This window comes from Pholcus phalangioides, unplaced genomic scaffold (assembly GCF_987345545.1).
Source record: "Pholcus phalangioides strain wild (caught in Gottingen) unplaced genomic scaffold, Ppha-v1.0 ptg000001l_1, whole genome shotgun sequence".
Classification (NCBI taxonomy): domain Eukaryota; kingdom Metazoa; phylum Arthropoda; class Arachnida; order Araneae; family Pholcidae; genus Pholcus; species Pholcus phalangioides.
The window spans coordinates 11425804-11449627 of NW_028301594.1; the positions used below are offsets into that span (position 1 = coordinate 11425804).

Genomic DNA, 23824 nt, shown 5'->3' on the forward strand with positions numbered 1-23824 from the left:
TAATATTTTCCATCAGACCCGGTTCAATTAAATTCACCAAGTTCTCTTTCAGAGTATTTATATATTCATTTTCTGTCTCAGGAAGCCCCTGGACTTCAACGTTGCATCAATGGGAGTATTGCTGAAGTTCACCGATTTCAATTTGTAGTTTCTTAACACCAGATTTTAGCTGAGAATTCTCAGAGGATAATTCTTGCTGTTTTTCATGCATATCGGTTATTTGAAGCTGGTACATTTTATTTTGATCACTGAGTTCTCTGAATTGATTACATATGAATGTCTTTAACGATTTGATGTGAGATTGGAATGCCTCGTTGATTACGGTAACCACATTTTTCACCTCTTCCGGTAAGCTTTCGACATCGAATGGGAACACGGTTTGAATGTCGTCAACGGACAATGGTTCTTCAGTACTTTGAGATGCAGTTGTTTGGTTCGTTGTACAGTCAGATCAGTAAGTGTGGGTGATTCTTTACATTTAAGACAGATCCAATTTGTGAGGCGATCTCTTCAGGGTTTTCGAAGCAGATTTTCACAATTGTAATGGAAAGTGTTCTTACATTTACTGCACTGGATTTTGTCATCAGAAATCGTAATCGTTGTACCACACGTACCACACGAATCATCCGCCATGACGAACGCTCTTGTTTATGATGGTTGATCAGAGCTCTCGTTACGTTAATATTAAGTAATTCATTAAAATTTCACCTCACTATGTGTATGTTATCATTCTGAATTTCACACTAGTCACAAATGCATTAATTTTCATGGATATAAATAAAAAGCTGAAATCAATGTTATTGCATGGATATCCAACTCAAAAGTATGTCCGGCTAATTACTTCCTATTTAATTTCCTGGGCTTCATATCTCTAAGCAAACTCAATATTTCAATAAATGGAGAATTCAATACCATTTTTAAAATTATTGATGTGGCAGAAAATCCCAGTAAATTTTCACATTTCTACTGTAAAATCAACAATTTTAACACTGATTTCTATGGGGATCATTCTTTACCTGACCCTAAAAGTGATGCAGATGATGATTCTGACGCCTATTCAAAAAGTCTCATTAATGGGAGGATTGAAAAAGTGGCAATCCATTGTAAAGGCATATACACATCTGAAACACATTGCTAGGGAACCACTGTAACCAAAGTAAACGTTCCGAAAGTGATTGTTGAGGCCCCAAAACCATTGTTGTCCAACAGTTTTCACCCCTTTCGGGTATTTGCCCTGCTCTGACGAACTTTTAAAGTAGCCTATCGTTCAAGTCGGGTCCCATTTGGTACACATGCAAAATTTGTATAGAGAACATACACACACAGAAAATCAATTTCATATATATAGATTCTATAATTAGGCGGGCACCCCTAGCAAAAAGGCTGGTCCTCCAATAGGGAACCAATGGCATAGAGCGTAAACATTTCCAAACAAGAATTGAAAAAATATCGTTGTAGCGAAATTCATTATATCGAGTATTGTTGTAGAGAGGTTTCACTGTATCACTTATTAGCTAAACACAAGCATTTATGTGTGAACTAAAATGTTTCAACTAAATCCTGTCTGTCTGAAGGTTAGGTTTCAATCAAATACATTCCGCACACCTAGCGTAATTCAATATAACAATATTCAAATAAAAATCTTATAAATACCAAGCAGAAAATATGAAAAATTATTTGGATATTTTGCATTTAATTTCAAAATGGAGTTTGTGAAATTAAAAACTTACAGCAGGGACATTTTTTGGCGGTCCATTCTCATATATCTGGTTCAGAATAGGTATTAAAAAAGCAGCAGTTTTTCCAGAACCTTAAATACAGCAAATAAATATTTCAATATATATTTTATGCTTTTGAAAAAAAAAATTCAGAGGCAATTTTGAAATATTATATATAAGTGCTTATTTTAAACATTAATGCAGTGAACCCTTGTAAACCAGTAACTGTTCAACAAACGGTTACTGTTATCATTGGCAAGAATTGCAAGCAGCTCTTTCAACTTCATTTATTATATAAATGGCTTAATTATCGTCAATGCAATAGTCATTAAGCTCCATCAAATTAGCGTCTGCATATTACATAAATTTAGACAACTGAAGTAACAAACTACCAATGATATTAGTTAAATAAAGGTATATTTTTAAAAAATGATTCCTTTAGGAATACTAAATATTTACAAGAAAATATAATAAGGACCTACCTGTCTGCGCACAAGCCATTAAATCTCGTTTGCCAAGTATGATAGGCATTGCGTACTTCTGTACAGGAGTGGGAACGGTATAATGGCTACTTTCAATATTCACACGAATTATCTCTGTCAGCTGTAGGTCATCAAACTATAACAAACAATTCACTGTAAGTACATCAAATAATGTATATTAACATGCTCTATTAACACTTTCGGGTCTCAGCCCGAGTCAGACTAGGGCTTAACTTTCAACTTTTTTAGCTATAAAATGGCTGAATATATATGTGTTCTTAGTGTTTTTAAACATAATCTATAAATCTTCTAGTTCCAATATATATATATATATATATATATATATATATATATATATATATATATAGATGGCATCAGCCAACGGATGTAGCTTTATGAAACGATGTAGAAGCATAGTCGAAACACATTTGTTTTCCTAGGTAAGGTAGCCATGTTTGTTGATGACAAGATATTTTTTTTAATAAAAACTATTTTTAGATATTTGTAAAACATTTGGATAAGGTTTTACTCAGAATTGTTTGAAATTTGATGTTTTCTTATGCTGAGTTTTTTTAAAAACTAAAACATACTTTTTTGATGATTTAAATGATTAATTATTTCTCATTAAATATTAATCATTAGTACCTTTAAATAATTGCTATATTATGAAGAGAGTTTGAAATTTCTAGCTAAAATACTTAAGATATATATATTCTAAGTATTTAAAAAATGTCACCCAGAAATATAAAATCTGCCTTACAACCAGTGCTCACAGCGAGCAATTTCAAGAGTAAGTTTTAGAGGTAACATTAAATTCTTGAAAATGAAGGAAAAAAAACACCCCAACTTTGAAACACAAACAGGATTGGTTGACTCTCGCAAAACATACCATGCTTGGAGTCAGTGGTATTCTGTTATGTTCTCTGATGAAAAGAAATTCAATCGTGATGGTTTCCATTTATATTGACATGATTTATGATCTGCAACGCATCAATTAATGAGTCGTCAAATGAGTGGTGGTTCAGTGATGGTTTGGGGAGCATTTTCTGTAAAGGGAAAGATTGATGTAGTTTTTTACCCTCAAGGATGAACTCAAAAAGCTATGCTAAACTTGCGCAGGAACAACTTGGTATGTATAAAGACGTTTTTGTGGCAAAGACGTCGTCATATTCCAATAAGACAATGTAGCAATTCAAGTGTCAGGTTAAAACAGTGCTTCAAGCAAGAAAACAATGTTCTCTCATGGCCAGCTCTTTCTCCTGACCAAAAATCATGGAAACTTGTGGGGCATTCTTTGTGGATCAGTATAAGCCGGTAGGAGACAAATTTCTTCTATCAAGAATCTGAAAGCCACAATATCACAGACTTGGAATGATCTCTTATGACTCACTGATTTGGTTGATTCCATGCCAAATCAAATTTTTGCTGTGGTTAGCAACAGAGATGGTTATACAAAATGTTCATTTTGGTAAAACTAAATATAATTTGTTTGAATTTTACTTTTCCCTCAAAAATCAGTGTCTTATAACTTTGTCCATATTTTTTGTTTATCCGTAAAAAAATTAGAAAATATTTTTTAAAATTCCAAATATTTGGTATTAAGTTATTTTTAACTGTCATAAAACAGCTTGAAATTTGATATTTTTTACTTTGCTCCTTTTTGTGATGTCACTAAAATTTAAAGTGTCTTATAATTATGTCTCGCATTACGTAAGTTATATCACATACTCAGAGTAAACTCAAAGTAAATTCAAAAAATAAATAATGCATACAGATTCAATATGCTTAGGACATTCCTCTCCACTGGCTTCAACCGGAATATCTTCATACTTTTCGAAATTGATTCCTGTATGGCCCTGAGAAAAGAGCTGCCTAAAAAATTGAATGAATAAAACATAAAATTATATGACGTTATCGGAAAATCTGTGTATCACTTCATAGTATCTACATGAAATAAGTTTTCACTCAAGCTATGCTATGATTAAACACAGCACAAATAAAATTATTTTTAAGGGGAATACCACCACTTCCTGACCTGCAAGAACATTTTTTAAATACCCGTTATTGAGTTAAACTTATTTACCTGCCATATACAGGCACTAATTAATGGTAAAAATTATGGAAATTTATGGCAGGTAAATTTGAGGTAGACCTTTTTGATCAGAAAATGTAAAAGGATCATGGGCATCTGTGGAATCAAATAACTGCTGGGGATAGCTTGCAATCAACTTGAGTCATACTTTACTGATTTCCCATGGCTTTTAACATGTACAATATGATATTTCTAATATTATAGCAACAGTGATTTCAGAATTACGTGCATTCAAAGAATAAATGTGTAATTCATATACAATAAAACTTGATACTGTAACACTTGGTATAACGATAAATCCCTTTACAATGACTTTTCTAATCTATATTGGAATTGCCTTAAATATAATGTTGAACTCCTTTTTAGAGACATAGATACAAGTTACTATAATAAATCCTTCTATAACAATATTTCTTAATCTTTTACAGGCCAAATTCAAATCTAGATTGATATTTTAATTTTTTTCTTTTTATTTCCCTTTTCTGATCTTTCAATTTAGATATGTTGACCGAAAAATTAATGAAAAAAATTTTTCCTACATGTTTTCTGGACACTTATGGCCATAAAAATATTAAAATTAAAAACTGAAAAAATTAAATTTCATTATTCTTCCTTAAACAGAGTTGATTTAAAAGAAATTAAATTTATGAAATACACCTTGAAATAAACGAAATTTTAATTTGTAAATCAAGTTTGAAATCTCACCTTCAGGGGGAAAAAAATCAAGTGAATTGATGAACAAAAAATATTTTCCAAATTAATAAAACTGATGTTCTTAATTAGGAACATTGGCTGTTAACCAGTTCATCTGGCCAATTAATTTCTCCCTTTTCTAAAACTTTGAAGCTAATAAAATATATTTAATTAAAAAATTTTGTGAATACATTGAAACTGACTTCACCATGTTCTTAACCATGTTTTTAAATTAACAAAAAAATTATAATTAAAATAATTACAATTAAATTAGTTTTGAAAAATTGAAATAATTAAACAAAAATCTGCACAGATGACTGGTTTAAAGTTTAAAGAGTTTGAAATCGCTAAAATGATTTTATCTATCAGCTCAAAAAATTATTTCCAATACATTTCTAAACATTTTTCTAATTTTGTTCTTCAGACATCTAAACTTTTCAGCACCCTTCAAAAAAAGTGATGAAATTGTCCCTGTTGATATTTTTTGTGTATGATGCAAAAGCATAGCTGTAAGCTTCTTTACAGAGTGAAACACTTGACTGAATTTGAATGACTTACCAAAAAATGTTTACAAGCATATTTTCTGATGGTATCAATAGCACCAATTTAGAAGAGATGTCAATAACAGCATAACTTTGGTGATGTGCGTGTCTCTGGATATATATAGTCAGGCCCCTGTATTCACAGGGGTTACGTTCCGGGGGTGACAGCGAATACGGAAATCCGCAAATAACCGAAACCATAGTTTTTTCTTTGTATATCTCGTTTACTGAACACCATGAGAAAGAGCAGGGTGACGCAGAGGTAAAAAAGAATGTAAAAGAGTGCAGTGATTGTTGGTGATGTTTTCTAAAAGAACATTGTGATTTTTTTGTTTGCCGTGTCTACTTCTTCATATCATCAAGTATGTTGGAGCATGTTAACAAAGCTTCCTCTACTAATTTTTCTACATGTGAAGAACGTAAAATATAGGGTTCTATGTCATGAAAATACACCTTGCTGTATAAAATAATCTATTGCTGATTTGAGCTTGCGAAGCCATTCCTCTATGTCAGTGGTTCTCAACTTTTGGAAGCCCACGGCCCGGTTGAGTATTTTTTTTTGAATGGAAGGCTCGGTCATAAACACGGCTACGGGAAATAAATGGGGAAGAATTAAAAGATGAATCACTCACGGCCCGGATTGACTGATGCCAGGGCCTGGCCGTTGAGAAACAATGCTCTATGTTACTTGTGGTGAACTTGTCTTCTACTTCTTTATCTTGAGCTTCTTCTGGTACCGCTTCAGTTTCAGGACCAGTCAGCTGCATTAATTCTTCCTCGGTCAATGCAGTATCAAAAGAACTTTAAATGGCATGTATTCACTCCCAAAGTACTTCCTAACTTCCGAAACGAAACACCGTTTAAACCAATTCCGGAAAAGCCTTTTTATTGTTCGTCCAAACATACTGGGAGCTTTGACTTACCCTTTACCTTCAATGCTCACGGATTCGCAGATTTGAAAATGACGCATGTACCCATACGCATTTCGTGCAAAACATAGTAAGTCTATCTCTGATTGACTTGATTGATTCCAGCTACAGCTATGGCTGAACGAATTTCAGAGATTCCTTTTCCTTGATATACCTCACCGTAGATTCGTTGATTCCGTAATAGCGGACCACAGCAGGTATTGACTTACTTTCACCAAGTATGGTCAATATATCCAATTTTTCTTGTCAAATTTTTACTTTTATTTACCTTTTCAAAGCATTAGCGCTAGAAGAACGAGCCATATTAAATAAGCACAACTCAAATTTTGTAAACAAAACATGTGAATGGCGATTGCTGAGCGTTGTCAAAAAATTTTTCCAATAAAGAAAACTACAAATACGGAAACCGTGAATAAGGGGAGGGGCGACTGTAATGATAATCCTTCTATAACATGAGTGTATAAACTCTCACCCACTAACCAATATCTCCCCTACAGTAACCACAAACCTAACTTTTGTAAAGAATATTTCTTGATCAAACATATTTTACTCTCCTCCACCACCTTATCAGCTCAACTGGTTGTGTATGCAATTCTCTACAACCTTCTTTCATTCACATTTTAATAACAGGGAAAATAGATGGTGCTCGAAATCCATCTTTTTTCCCTTTGTGTAATTCAAGTTGGTGAAAGAATATCTGCACAGGTAAGCATATATATATATATAAATAAAGACAGTGTATTTCTCTATGTTTATTGCTCTATTAGCTAGGGATGGAAAGGCAATTGCATCTGCCCCAAATAGAAGAAAGTTATTTATGATGGGGGTGGGAGGAAGATGTTACACTTTCAGAGGATGGTGATTTGCACTGTGCCATTTCTGATGCGTATCAGTGAAATAGATTATGGCAAGAAAAAAGGATTGAATTCAAATTTTACCTTTCCATTCTTTCATCCCTAGGAAGTGGTGTAGACCAATCTTCCATGTCAAAGTCTCGTCTACTTCCGCCACCTCTTCCATAGCGCTGACCACCACCCCTACCCTCATCTCTTCGAGGAGCATCATCCCACTGGTCTGCAACAGCATTTGGATCCCGCCAATTAGAGGTTCTTTCACTGCAAGAAAAGTAGTGTTACATTAAAAATTGAATTACGATGAAATATCCCACTAAAGCATTAGAATACAACCACTGGCCAAAAAGTATTTGATAACCGGACAAGACAAATAAAAATGAATGTACATTACAAACCAGTGAATGAACTGAATAAAATGAAATTGATAGAACAACATTGTTGAACCCATAAATTTTGAGAGCATATTAAAATTAGACATAGATTTCATTGAATTTAAAAAGACTAAAAACAAAAGTATTAAGTTCGAATTTTTACGAATTATTTCTATTTGGAAAAAAGGATTTCCTCATTCATCTGCATATTTTGATGGTGCACAAATAAGTGTGGTGACTCGTTACAAAAATTCTAGGGGAGTGCCAAAATCGTTTGTAAATGTATTATAATAACGAGCAGGGGCTCCAATTTTGACATGGCACGTGGGGCATTTTCCATGAATCCCATAATTTGGGCCCCCAAAATTTTAACATTTATGCACAGACTAATCAAATATCTCTGACCCCAGTTGCAGGAGATCCCACTACTTTCTGCTTTGCCCAGCACCTGCTAAAGCCAGAATTGAGCTCATATCTAAATATCTTTGTTTATAAAATTATTTTTCACATTATCCTATACATGTACAGCACTGAAAAAATAATGCTCCCTCTATTAATACAACACTAACTTAAATAATTTGCGCAGTGAACCTAATCTATATCTTAACATTGAAAATCAGTTTTTTTTGGGTCCAGCAGTTGCTATAGAAAATAGTTTTTTGCAAATTGTGTGTGAAAATTCACTCTTTTTCATTATATTCTAATTTAAAATGTGTATTATATTCTCATGCAAAACTTGACAAATTCTAGGTCGCCAGAGCAATTAAAAAATCGCCCCAGTGGCACTTAAAATTTTTCTAATATTAACCCATTTGCATACAAGCTTGTAGCAACAAATTTGGATGATCTGTGACGAATCTGTAATAAATTTGGTAACCTTGTCCTAACCTAATCGCATGCTAGAAAAAGGAAGAAACAAAAAGATAGAAAAGGAAGAAAAATAAATAGATAAGGAAAACAGTATAATAGATAAGACGGTAGATTTATTTTACCATCATCCTACGTGTTCTTTTACACGTATACAATGGAGCCTTGTTTATATGTCGCTCAGTTATATGACATTCACGCTTATACGCCGTTAGGTCACAATCAGTTCCTTTACATTTTAATGTTAAAATAATTCATTTATTCAATGCAAAACCTCAATTATTCAAGGTTTCCCTTCGACTCAAACTGAATCTTCTGAAAAAACATCATTTATATCCATTACATGCGTACTATTTTTGTGTGTATATATATATATGTACTACACCTTTCAATAAAAAGGCATTGTGGGAACAGTTCTTTCATACTTTCACTGCAAAAGCCATAAATTTCAGGGTGATTGCCGATATAAAAATAGCCAGTGAGCTCTCTGATGGACATTTAAAATGGACACCAAAGCCATTTTGTATTCATTGTTTCTGAGAATATATACAGACAAGCCCCAAAGATATGGTTTCAATTGTTTTAACTGCCATTTGTACTCTCGGAATTTTTTCTCCCAAATGGTTTCAGCGTCATCCCCAGAGAGTAAGAAAGTATATTGTAAGTATTTAGAGGGTATAGGTCTGCCGCAGGGTTTAAGCTACAGTTGTATTTTTCGCAAAATGCGAAAGAAATAATAGCCACTTTCGCAAAAATGCATACAGGAGGTACGAAACGAGAAGACACCCAACCATAAATCATTAGCATTGCAACATTTTGCTAAAGCTTTTCCTCCCATTTTTGCTTTTTTGCTAAAGGAATTTTTTTTTATCTAGCTTAAACCCTGGTCTGTCAGTAAGAGACACATACAATACACATACAGTAAGCTCTTTGGATTATTTCCCGTAGAATTTTTGATTTGGTGCTTTGCCTGCTGGCTGTGCCAAATCCACCATTGGTAATGTCGAGAAAATGAAAAGCACCTTCTCTAAAAAAAACTGGAAATTTTAAAAGAATTTGACAAGAATGCCAAATTAATGTTAAATCTTGCAAAACATTTGAATATCCCTGTGTAAACTTTGTAAACAATTATAAAGCAGAGAAACAAAACCAAAGACCAGGCTGCTGATTGCAAATTACTTACTGAAAAAAAAAAAAAAAATACAAGATTGGAAATTTTCTAATGTTGAGATTTTGTTGCAATTTTTTACCCAAAATGCTGTGTCCCAGAGATGCTCTGCTGAATTTTATTTCTTTAAATGATTAGAAATGTGATTTAATTTTTTCCCCCCTCAAGTACGACTGAAATATTTCTTTATAACACAATTTGAGATATAAAATTCAATGTGTTTAACTGCATGTCTGTGGGGGAGAATTTTTTTTAAGTCTCAGCTATTTGAATCTGCCTTTTGAACGTTGTATAAATGAGGTTACACTGTGGTAGAAAGTACATGTATATAGTACAATCACTACCAAGAGTATAGGAAAAACGGGGAGGAAAAAACCAACTTCAGTTCATAGTGTTACAATACAGCTTTGCCATGAGGAGAGAAGAAAGAAAACCAACAGATTGAATTTAGTCCACTGGCATTTAGATGAATTATTTCATTCGTGATCGTAAAGGGGTTAAAGTTTCAGAACACAAATTTTTGTCTGCATGAATACCATCATAAAAAGGAGTCAGCAAGTCCTGGCTCCTAAAAAATTATGGATCTTTTTTTTTTTTTTCAATTTGTCATAAACCCAGATTAAACTAGTGTATCCCAAACTGAACATCCAACAATTAATGTGTATGTTTTGGACATGACAATGTGCTAGGTTACCATATGCAGGCCATGACAAATCCCATGAGCCTGGCTCAACATAGCGACTATAAAATTGATATTGGTGTCTACAATTTTCTGTATGTGATAGCTGAATTAGACACAAAATTTAACAAAATTTTCAGATTTCATAACAGTGTATAGAACAGGAAAAGTATATCAAGTCCTGGAAAAATTGAAAAATAAATAAAATAAAACATTATTTAGGACAGTTTTTCTAGAGATTAAAATCATTCTTGGGGTTTTTAAGAAATTTGGCTGGCACCTAAAATTTTTTCGATTTATCAACCTCTATTCTTAAATACAAAAATATGTAAAATAACAATGCTATTAATAACTGTTACTAGCACCTTGAAATTTCAGGATAACCCAATCCCCCTCCATAGAAAAATATCTTAGTTACCAAGTTTGTCAGCATTTGATAAATATGGTTAAACTTTCCCTTCATTTGAATTAGAAACATAACAAAAATATTGAAAGCTCTTAAGGCATACCTATCACCTCTTCTGGGCGGATATGTCCCACTTCCATATTCACTGGAAGGTGGTTTTCTCCCTCCACCACTGCCCCCACGACCACCGTAATTTGAGAAATCGCTTCTACCTGCAACAAATTAAGAACAAAAAGTATTAAAAATATTTCATATTACATTTCTGTTAAAATAATTACATTTAGCACATAATTTTTTCAAACATTCTACCTCTGCTATCTCGTGAATTTAGATTCCTACGATCATCATAGCTATCGTTTCTTGAACTTTGATAATTTCTTCCACCATCTAAAAAAACAAAAATTTGAAAATCAGTTCCAGTTTGGAGAAAGCAGCAATATTTATAACATATCAATGTTGCAATGACTCATGGATAGAAGCATAATAAATTCTTCATATCAATCATAATTGAAATCAAAATAATAAAGGAATAAAATATAATTTCACCACTTCTTCCTTGCCAATCTTGTCGTTCGTATCGCGTATCCCTGTTTTCTCTATCGTAATCTCTTGATCCTCGACCTCTACCTTCGCTTTCTCGATTGTACCTGTCACTCTGGCTGTCAGAATCCCGACCGGCACGATTACGGAGATGAGGTGGTATGTAACGTTCTAGAAAGAAAAAAATTACATTTTATACTCATAGAATATAAAAGAAATAACCTGAAATTAGACTAAAGTTTGATGATAATTCAAAAGCCAACCTATTATTTTTTTTAATTCCACCCAAGTTACCAAAGATTAGATACATGACAGCTTTTCTCGCCAACTTAAAATCCATTAATCTGCATATCATAGCTGCTAACTTTGAAGAATGAGAATTATTAAGGTTTTCGCACAGATTTAAATTCTGTACAAAAATAAATACATAAGGATTTAAAAAAAATAATGTAGGAATTTTTCTTTAGTAAAACTAAAAATTGTAGGTAGTTTCTCCTGTTTTGAAAAACTTGACATCATGCAAGCCATCACAATTAACACCAAGTCGCCAATCGGCGCCCAACACCAAGTCGGCTGAAACCTTACTAATCTCAAAATCAAACCTCTTCAACGAAAAACTACCATTGGTCAAAAAAAATATAGTCTCGATGGAACATATGGTCAGGGTCAAAACTATGGAGCAGCAGTCTGGTGCCCCAGGCGCTAAACTAGAGGGGAGGCCAAATTCCCCCTTTAACCGTTCCTTCTACATCACATAGGGCACCAAAATGTTCTTCCTCGGCTGAAAAAAGTAACTAGTTGCTGCCCTGCATATGGTCAGAGTCAAGTTATCTTGCCAATTTCACATGTCAAAAGGCAGAATTGATGCTGGCTATTTGGTGTGTGAATGTCTTTCCCCAAAATTATATATTTTTATGATTTGACGCAATGGCAGCAATTTACATCATGCTTGTATCATTTCAGGCAGGGTCGTCATTTAGACTTTTTCCGGGGGGGGGGGGGTGCTAAGACATGTACTCAATGTATTTTCAGAAGCCAGGGGACAATGGCCCCCCTTGACCCTAAACTGACGAGCCTGAATTCAAGGATTAAAAACTAAAGCAATGATCTTTCCTCAACGTAAATTCTTTGGGAATAACTTTTTTCCCCACAAAGTAAGGATTTTTTTACAATTACGGGCAAAATGCAGAAGATAAGAATTTTTCATGAGTCGATGGAGTAGAAATTTTAGAGCAGTGGTCTTTTGAACCACTGGTCTGCAAAATTCATGTTGCCGCTACATAATTCAGATTTCACAAATAAAATAATGGTTTTTATTTGCCTTGGCATCAGCAGGTCTGAATTATTTGTCCCATTGCAGCTAGTCCGTGAAATTATTAATTTTTATTGGTGGAAAAAAACACTGTTCTAGAATATTCTTTTCCTTTTACAAAATTAAGCCATGTCACAGATAATTACCTTGATTACTGAATCTCTCTTGATCAGTTTATCTCCAATCCGGTAGATTCGTTTATTGATTCAATATTGTCAGAAATCTGACTGACTGGAATCCAAGACTTCAGTGAAATTATTTTATATCAGACACCTTAGCACCCAGTGATTTCTGTTGTCAAATAGTTTCTGAATTTTTTAAGATGATTTCCAAGATGATGTATTTCTAAGAAAGCCATGCACATGACTCAGGGTTTAAGCTAGATAAAAAATTCCTTTAGCAAAAAAGCGTAAATGGGGGGGAGGGGGGATCTTTAGCAAAATGCTAAAATGCTAATGATTGAAGGTTGGATGTCTACTCGTTTCATACCCTCCTGTATGCATTTTTGCAAAAGTGGCTACTACTTCTTCCACATTCTAAGATTTTCTTTTGCATTTTTCGCCCATAGCTTAAACCCTGATATAACTGTAGATAAATTACGGGAAAAAAGTAGAACAATTTCTTTCTTTCCCATGCTCAGCCAAGTGCTTTTGTCCATTTATCTTTGTACCCATTCTTCTATACAAAAAAAATCGTTTTAGATATAGATTCATGTTAAATTTACTGAAGCAATTCTATTCAATCATTTTTTAATAGACTATGTTAAGATTAAAATAGTTGAGAAGTAACATCTGACAATTTGGTGCATGCATACAGTCCAGAGAAATTTGAACATCCCATTATGAGGTACCACTGTATAACTGTTTAATTATATCATTAGCTGTTTAAGGGAAAACAAAAAAAAAAATTCTGAAAGGATTCCCTTAAATGATGTATCTTCTATGGTTGCTCAGTTTTGCTTGAATTCACATCATAAAAAATTTAGGATTCAAAATATCTGAAGCATAATACTTGGGTTCTCGCATCATAGCGCTTTACCTTTCTTTTCCCACAGCTTCAAGAATGATTCTCTCCTCATTTACCAGGAGTGAAATTAATGGAAGATTTCTCAAGCTTTTGCTGATTTCAGAAAAATTGCCTCGACAACCATACTTGTTGTCAGTTTAACAGATTCTAATGTGTTTCACAATAAGACTCAGCAAATCATGAAGTTTCTAGACAAGCGGCAAAAATACATCTTAATCTAAAATGCAAGAATTACTTTTATGAATAATCATTTTTTAACTTTCCTAAACATGTAGCATTTTATGAATATATTTTTAGCTATTAATTCACAAATTCAATCCTTATAAGATGAAGTTATCCACTACTATAGCCGTGTAAGAAAGCCCAACCCCACTGAACTGACAGTTCAATAGCAGAGGAGCTTACCCACATTGGAAGCAGTGGATAGGTGACGTGGTTACCTCAATCACTCAGGTTATGCTGGCACAGGTATGGTGAAAACTAGCTTTAACCAACATTTAAAATATAGCAGTACATTTCAAAATGAAACTGGAAAGTTAACCTGTTAAATAATGTTAATGTGTGTGTAAAATAAAATTACAGCAGTTACAAGCATGTTTTCTTTTTGTACCATTCATTTGAATAAACAAAATTCCCTTTACATACACATGTACAATTCCCCTCTATAAATATATATATAATCTCCCCCCCCCCCGTCCCCATTTTTATTTCAAACCAGAAATACAACGGAACCCTAAATCAGAATGTTTTGCTTTGTTCTGCAACGAGTGCTCAGCTGACTGAAAAATGTTCTGCAGTAAAAATTCCTCTCTGAGATGGGAAGCAGGGTGTATCCAGTCTTCAAAGGTAAAAATTCTCATGAAGTGTTTTTTTTCCTTTCTTACACCGAAGAAGTCTTTTTCCTATCTTTCTCAAAATTACTCCAGAAATTGTCCTGCACATACGCCAATTATTAGTACATTCTGCTTTAGGGCAATGGACTTGTTACACAACTAAATAACCAACAGTTTAAAGCAGGGAGGGGATCATAACCAGTGGTCCACTGACCCCTTGAGGTCCGAGAAATTTCAGGAAGTTCCTGAGTGTGTATGAAAAAAAAATTAACTTGTTTTTTTGCATTAACTGTATAGGGAATATAATTTTATAAAAAGGTTCATGGCCTTCATTTTGTTGTGCAGGGAGAGTAAGTCGTGAAACAATTTCGCACAAGAACATTGTTAAAAGAAATACACTCAAGGAAACAATTAATGAACATCTGAAAACACAATTTTCTTGATTTTGTTCATGGCATTGACTTAAATGCATCAAATCAGATGATTTGGTTTTTTTTCCCTTCTTATAGCCAATGATAGAAAGGAGTTCATAAGAGCGACATCAAAATGAAACAAATCTCACTCATACACATTATGGCACAACAATAACAAGCTTACACTGATGAAAAATCAACAGAACTGAAAGCAAAAATAAAATACGAAGAGAAGAAAACATTAGATTTATTATCGGTGAAATGTCACCTCATTTAGAACTAAGGTTAGTAACGAATCATGCATAAAAAAAGGTGTTATTGATGTTATTTATCCAAATATATAACGTCCAAAAGAAACAGGAATTTAAAGAGCAAAGAATAAAACCTCAGCCATGAACTGATCTTAACGAGTTCCAATATTTGAAACACCCAAAGGAAAAGAAAAAGAAAAAAAAACACCTGCATTGAACATATTGTATAGAATATAATTCAAAGGTACTCGCACTGATGTCTTTAATTACCTCGATTGAAACAAGGAACTACCTGGCAACTATCGGCACCTAATGTGTGAAAAAAATATGATTTTTTAACAATGAACAATGGGGTCACGACACATGACTACAGACATGCATAATTTTTTTTTAACGCAATATGAAAATAAGCTTTAGAACTATTACTTCAAAAACTTTGGTCAACAAATACTCACCAACTTTAGCTCCACTCTGGTTTGTGGAGTTCAAGTCTAGAGCAGCAAACTAAAATAAATCAGATAATTAGTACTCACTTAAATTTAATATAAAATTTGTAACAAACATGCTGCTATAACACAGCTGCCAACTTTGGAGAATAAGAATTGCGGAGGTTTTCTAGTGCGGTTCCAAATTCCATACAAAAATAAATATACCTAATGGAGATTTTTGAAAAACATTGCAGGGATTTGTCATTTAAGTAAAACTGTAGAGACTTTTCCCCTTTAAAAAAATTTGGCATCGTACAAGCCATCGCAGATTACCATCAAGTTATCATTGCCAACCATTAGGTTAAATTACCTGTTATCACGCAAGGAGATTAGAATTCCCTAGGAGGATAGAGTATTCTTCTAACTTTCTTGGTTATTACTACTCTCAAATAAAATCTCACCAACAAAAAAAAATTGTTATCGGGCCCAAAATGACACATACAGACTCGACGCCCCCCCCCCCCAAAGCAGAATGCGGTGCAATGTACATCACAGAACAACCAGTGCTGCTACAGAACAATCTTGAATTTTAAGAAAAGTAGAAAAATGTTATTATTGGAATTTTTGCCACAGAAAATTTTCAGCCAGGTGAGGGCTTGTTACAGAACAATGCAAAACATTCTGCTTTGGGGCTCAATAGAACATATAGTCAAGGCAGTAACTAAGTAGGAAAAGGCAGGTCTCTTGTCCGTGGCACTTGACTAGGGGGCATGAAATTCAACCTTTATAACTGCTCCTTCTACATGATATAGGGGCGCCAAAATGTGTGCTTGCCCCTGCTGACAAAATATCTAGTTGTGGCCCTGCATATTGTCAAAGCAGATACACGTTATCTCGCCAATTTTGAATGTCAAAGGGACCAAACTTTCACTAGCTGATTGGAAAATTATGCAACAAAAAAATATCCTTTTATGGGATTTGATGCAATGACAACAATTAAATTATGCTCATTACATTACTTTGAAGATTAAATCGAAACAAAAAAGTACGAATTTTCCACAATCATGGGCAAAATTCTGGAGAATTTTTTGGGAGTCTGGGAAATGGAGTAGAAATTTGAAAGCCTCCATGAAAATCCGAGACTTGGCAGCTATGTTATAATCTTGAAAGAAAAAAAAAACTTGTGTTCAGTCCAAATTAAAAGGTTCCTATTGTATTTTTATCATATGTAGCAATTTGACTAACCAATGATTTTTTGTAACTAAATGGTAGAAAAGGTTACCAAATTAACTAGTTGTTAGGCGACACTGGCAAATAGACACTGGTCATTCAGCAAACTAGACCTCTAATGAGAATATTGTACATGCAGGGTTTTTAGTTATAGCTTTTTTTATTGCTCAGTAGATGGCTGCATCAGTAATGAAATGCTGAAATGTGACGTGAATCTATTTTTTATGTGTTATATGATTTCAGATGGACGATCGTTTTGACATTTTTTTTTTACACATCTAATTTTTATTGCCTTTGTCTGCGGTGACAATGTTTTGGTGTTAATACTTAAACTTTCCAGCAGGGTTAGCAGGTTTAGAAGTATGGCAGTTCAAACAGTGGTTTAAACTGCCATGTCAAAAACCTAAAATATTGCTTTTCAACATAAAAATTCCCATATAAAATACATGCATTAATTGCATGTAATGTTTAAAAGTACCTATGTTATACAAAGAATAAATACTTGATACGATTATAAAATAGTTTTCTATTCTACAGAATTATTTTGAAAGATTTTGTTTTCCTTGTAAAATATACAATTTGAATAGAGCATAAAATAAAAGCTGAAGGAGAAACTATGGATCTATTTTGTATTATTCAATTCAAGATGCTTCTCCACCTTCCAAAATTTCTTCCACTACTTATACATGTGCATTGACATAAACCATATACTGTACTTTTTCCATAACAGATAGGTGTTTAAAAAGTTCTTTTATGCCATGTATGTAATGTTGATTTCTGTTGCCATTAAATTATCTAGATAATCACAGACACTTCAAACAATACCCTTATGCGCATCACACAATATATCCAGAAATATCAAAATACATATTGAATTGCAGGACTAAAATATCTTTTAATTTGGCCGTGCTGATTATATATGATACTTATATAAGAAACTCCTATAACTACGATAAAATACTCTTTAAAACTCAGGGGATTTACACAGCCTGAGCTAAGAAATTTTTAGGTGAGAATAAATGAGTTAAATTGGTGTACGTTGAGGGATGTTGTGCGAGAATTTTTAGTATGTAATAAAACTTTGGGCAGATAAGAATTTAAAATATCAAAATAGATATTCTATACACAGTAATTTTATAATTCAAAACATAAAACACGTTAAGCTACATAAAAGTAAGTTTTTTGTTATTTAACATCTCTATCACATTAAAAAATCTATTTGACATCAATAGGCTTAAGTTTTTGACTGTTAATACTGAGCCAATTTCTGAGGTCAAAAACCTAACCCTGATCCCCCATCACACATATTTTGAATAAACAGCTCTATTTCGCTTAGTAAATTGAACACAGGTAATCAGCAGTTTGTATAAAATGGACCAAAAAATTATAAAACTGTCCTACTATTTGTAAAACAAAAAATTTTAAATTGCAAAAAAAAAAAATTTTCAATTATCATTAATTAGTGTTTTACAAATAGAACTTGTAATATGCAAAAAAGTTTCTCATCATGTTATATACCTATCGAGTTAAAAACATTATTCAAAAGCATTCATTTGGGTTTTTGACAGTTTTCACTAGTTTTTGACGTTTGTCATGTCAAAAACCAAACTCTGCTTTCCAGATACACTCATCCTTTGGGAATGCTTTGATATATCTCCAAGATGGGAAGTGAGGTGCGTTCGGTCTTCAAAGGTACTAATGAAAAAAATTAAAATTAAGATACGGAAGGATGGCAACAGATTGTAAGGGAAGATGCTGGGAAAAGCTACGTTTTCTCGTGTGTGTCAGTGCATCAATTTGGATGTTACATGTTTGTGAGCATAATGTGTGGTGTATTAAGTTGAGGTACGTCAGCAGCACTTCTGTATTCATATACACCAATGGAGACAACCAATAATTCCTTATTTACAGCATTATATTAATAGACACAGAGCAGCCCCCCCCTCAAATTCCGAAATGGCCCTCAGGTAGTAGCAAGAGCGATTCCCAGCGGAGACAAGTTGAATTTTCTTCCCTAGTTCACCTGGGCATGATATCGAGGAAAAAAATTAAAGTTTTTCCTATCCCCTACAGCAGTAATTCCGAGATATCTCATCAAATTTGATCTGCTTTATTTTGGTTACACCAAAATAGCTTGGGTTCTTAACACGCTTTTATTTACAGTGTGGCAGTTATAATGCAGATCAGGAAAAATGTAAAATATCTCTTAAAGGGTCAAACTAGGATTTTACTTCTGAAATGAGACATTTCATGATTTGGCGCTATGGTAATCAGCAGTTTTAATTCTGGTCTACTGGATGGGTTTCCAAATAAAAAATACCATTAAAATAATAATAAAGGGAGAAACCATGACATAGCGAAAAGGATCCTTGATCCGGTGTTTGAGTAACAGATCATTGGATAGATCACTACTTACTTTTTCATCAATACTATGACACTTATTTTTTTGAAAATGAATTGACTTTTTGCAAAAATAAGGAAAATTTTCCCAAAAAAAAAATCGGGACAGACTCTTAACTGAATTGAAAAGATTCCAAGGTTGATGTCTTTGTAAATAGACTGAACACATAAGTCATGTTATGAGTGGCATTTACAGATGCATTAAAATTTGAATCGAATATTCATAATATTGATGTTAGGCCAGATGCGGATTTAATTTTTTTTTTAATCTGTGGGCTATACAAATTCCCACCCTTTACCCATTCTAGTCTGATTTGCTCTTGAACACTCATTCCAGAAATTGACCACCAAGCTATAGATCATTCACCCTCACTAAAAATATGTCTCCCGTCTTTCATGTTACTCTTTAGGTTGGACCATTTTGCACTCTCTAGGTCACTATTTTCATCCCATGCTTGCTGGGTCACTGTTTTGGTCATTCCCATGCTTATACTTTCTAGGTCAGTGGTTCTCAACCTTTTTTGACTCGCAGAGCCCTTTTCAGTATATAATTTCTATGGCGGAGCCCTGTTTGACTCAAGGAGCCGTTTTTTATAGATAATTTTTATGACAGAATCAAGTAGGCCTCTCTTATTTATTTATCTATCAAATTTACAGATTCATTTTATTTTCCTCGAGTCTCCGTGCATACCCTGAGAGGTGCACACGAAGCCCTTGGGGCTCCATAGAACACCGGTTGAGAACCACTGCTCTAGGTCAATCATTTGGTCATTCATTGACCTGGTCCTCACTCCATAGGTCACTTTTGGCCCTCACTGATCTGGCATCTTGCTGTTTAAGACACTGGTATGCTCACATTAGTTTGGACAATCCCTAGATCACCCTACTTGTCTCTCACATCCTTTCACAATGATGAGGTCACCATTTCTGTCTTGCAGTCACTGGATCTCTCGTTTGTTTCACAGCCTCCAAACGCGCTCCCATTTACTCTCTGGGTCAGTAGGGGTGGTCAATAGGTGACTCACGGATTACATGCATGATTTTAAACAGCCCTTCACAAGGTAAAAATACTGTACAAGTAAATTGAATTTATGATCATTATTTGACCTGTTAGTTCCACCAGCAGTGTTACATTAAAAAGATTTTAAAAATGACAAATATATAAAATTATGGCAATATATTTCCCAGGGCAATTGCATACTGTCGTGATTACCAGCCCCTGTTGTGACCTCTGCATTTCTAGCTCAATGCATACTTGGTATGCTGCTCACTGTAACTAAACTTTTGGTGAAGTGGATGTCAACTCATAAGGACACCTTGAAACTGCCTAGGCTAAGCCTTTAACAAAAGAATTTCAACATCCAGACACGATAATATTTGTGCCGAAAACAGAAGCATTCATCTAAGTCAAATTCAAAAATTTTTGAATCAGACTGTCTACAACAGTGAGTAACTTCCACTATAAGGAGTATTTTCACTACTCTTTTCTTCGCTATTGGAGTATTTTCACTATTCTTTTCTTTCTTACTCAAGAAGGAACTTCATATACTTCTGAAACGCGTATAGCCATGGTTCCTTTTCGCAATTTTGGGTCTACACATATTGGTCGTTCCCTAGTATTCACATGCGTTCACTCTCTTTCCTCGGGTAATCTTTAGATTGTTCACTGCCACTCTTTTCCCCATTCTGCTGTAATTTCCTTGCTCACTCATTCCTCAAATTTTACACTCTGGGCTATAGCCCGCTTAGCTCTCTTCCCCCCACAAATACTCCTCAACCTTCATGTCGCGAGGACTACCTATACCCTTCAACAAACAAAGACCACCCTTACACACTACTTTGATACGCCTGAAATCAGCATAAACTGCAATCCTTGAATGCAACTTTTGATATGTTTAATCAAAGCGCTGATTGGGTGATAGCAAACACAAAATTAGAGCATCAAGCACTCTCAGTGCACTGCTCCCAAAGCAATGGGTTGAAGATGCTTACTGTAAAGATTAAGAGATGCCACTCAACACACAAGTGAAAATGGTGCAATATAACAAATTCATCAACACATATCTAAAATTCAAAATTTCAACATGCATTCATGATGATCAACCATGGACATGACCTATTCAATGACAATCATCGGTAGCGACTTTTCGGGGCATTTAAAACAGACTTGATGCTACAACGGGTCAAGATCAAACTATTGCTACAAAAACGGGGTTTTTTTTTCAAATTTAATTTCAATAATAATTGAAACACAGATAATGAAACTGGGAAATGTTCAATTCGTAATGAAATTTCCACGAAACAATAAAAAAGTAGGTTTTTATGTTACAATGGGGGAAATATAGATTATTGTCCCCCTCATGAGTGAGCATTGAGATGAAGAAACGAGTTATAATAATACCTGCTGTTCTAGACCTTTCCCATTTTCGTTGAATTCATTAATCATATTACACAATACCGTTTATTTGTTGTTTTTTTATCAAACTTATAACGAGTTGTCGAGAAAATAGTTCTGCAACCTAATCAAAGCACAACTAAATTAAACAAGAAAAAAATAAGGACTATTTGTGACGACCATCCGACGAAATCCAAAGCATTGCCGACAGCAGCGACGACGAGACACCGAGGAAGGAATCGGCCTGTGACGTCACTCTTTTTTTATTCTTCCCCTCCTTCCTTCTCTCTCGCTCACCCAATTCAACACGTTTACCCTTTTTTTTTCCCACTACTGGAACTTCTTTTATAATTGAAGGGAAGTTTGAGGTTATGCATTTTTGACAACAGACGACGCAGCTATCCGAAGAGTGTTGTATAACGTGACCATGCGTCCCGTATTTTTAAGTTGTTTTGACTATTCTGTTATTTTCTTTTAGATCAGTGTTTCTTAATCTTTTCAGCTCATGGCCCCCCTATGGATCACATTTTTTTCTCGTGGCCCCCCCCTGTCCTATCCAGGGCCCCCTACCTTCATCCAATAGTTAGATACTTTCTATTTTTTATTACGAATGACATTTTAATAAATGAGGCCAATCTCACAGATTCAAATGATGGATTATCATCTTTCTCATGAGTCAAATTATATGGTAAAAATGAGTTTAAAATACGGGACGATCCAACGAACATGCACAATAAATCGACCCTCCCAACACCTGAACCGTTGCTCTGGCGGCCCTCCATACTAAGTTGGTACTAGATTTGGTACTATGATTTTACATGTACTATTTTACATGTACTATTTCACATGTGAGAACAGCTTACATGTGAAAATCATAGTACCAGATCCCACATAGTGCAGTCCCTCTCCCTCCATTATAGACATGAAGACCCTGGTCATGCCCACAGACCCAAAGGTTAAGATGCCCCTGGTTCTATGGACGGATCTGATGAATTCTGAAAGTAGTAACATTTTTCAACCATGTTTCACTTTTAAAGCTTTTCTCTTCACAGCTCTCTATGACTCCCTTCACCACCTGTCGTGGATCACCTTTCTTCTGATTTTCTCCCGTGGCCCCCCTAGAATATCCCAGGACCGCAAGGGGGCCATATGGCCCCAGGTTGAGAACTACTGTTTTAGATGCTAATCGTTTTATCACGTATTTCAACGTCTCAACGATCACGGACGACACATCTCATCCTAACGAAAACAGAAAAAAAATTCCTTCCAGCCCAGCTCTCTATGCCACCTCTTTTCTCATCAACCTGAAGCTTCTTTGTTTCCTTTTTTAAACAGAAGGTTTTCCCTCCTCCTTATTCACCTCGGCATTTTTCCCCATGACATGACATGACATGACATTTTACGTTCTTTATACATTTTTCGCCTGTTATCGTCTTTGTTTGTGGAGCTGTGTGAATATTTATTCTCGAAAGTTACTAAAAAGAGAAATATTCTACACTTATATTTCGCCCCCTTTCATTTCAAACATGCAAACAAGGAAACCACTTTTCAGAGTAATTGCCGATACTTCAAATACAGATCATCAATATTTGTAGCCAAAGGTCTGTAAGTGAAGGAGTTAAACGAAGCCCACTTGAATTTTCATTCTTTATATGAAATTATTTTTTAACTCATTAGTTATATGATAATTATAACTAAAAATAAGAATATTCATCTCATACATTTTTCCTGTTAAACGTTTTATTTCGCATCGGTAATTTTCAGTGACTAATGTAATGGTTGGCATATTTCCTCACATTTGGCATCATTTTTAGTGATGTCCTGAATTTCCCGTATCTGAAATCCAAATTACCGAAATTTATGATCAAAACATTCATCGCAAATGAGGACTGCTAAAGTAGCCATGCACCTCGTTCATATTGCTTTGCGGAACTTCTAACGAATTGATTGCCATCTACAATCAATTTTTTTAAACTACGAGTTTTTTCTCAACTCATTGTGGGTGAAGTGTAATGAATGAATAATTGTAACGTTGTAGGCCTGTTGCTCTCCGTGGCGAGACTTTTTAACGGGGAGATCGTCTCTCCCATTCGCCCCTCGAAATTGGGAACCGCAGAAAACCAACTTCAGCCGACCACCACCTTCCTTAATTTAGCAATAATTGGCAACTTTTATCACAAGACTTTACTCACCAA

At 34.4% G+C, this 23824-nt stretch overlaps 1 protein-coding gene across 2 annotated transcripts in view; it reads right to left on the reverse strand.

Annotated features, from left to right (window-relative positions):
* bel (ATP-dependent RNA helicase bel) overlaps positions 1-21936 on the reverse strand; it is a 46583-nt gene extending 24647 nt beyond the window's left edge. Inside the window, exons 1-10 of one of the 2 annotated variants that reach the window (XM_089253915.1) lie at positions 21636-21936; positions 15632-15680; positions 15447-15485; positions 11348-11512; positions 11111-11188; positions 10905-11013; positions 7395-7571; positions 3973-4072; positions 2201-2336; positions 1731-1810 (exon numbers count right to left, since the gene is read on the reverse strand). In XM_089253915.1, coding sequence (XP_089110041.1) covers positions 1731-1810; positions 2201-2336; positions 3973-4072; positions 7395-7571; positions 10905-11013; positions 11111-11188; positions 11348-11512; positions 15447-15485; positions 15632-15680; positions 21636-21680 — 978 coding nt within the window. In that variant the 5' untranslated portion in view covers positions 21681-21936. The remainder of the gene's footprint in view (positions 1-1730; positions 1811-2200; positions 2337-3972; positions 4073-7394; positions 7572-10904; positions 11014-11110; positions 11189-11347; positions 11513-15446; positions 15486-15631; positions 15681-21635) is intronic. The other variant, XM_089253986.1, reaches the window with a different exon arrangement.
* Positions 21937-23824: the final 1888 nt, after the last annotated feature.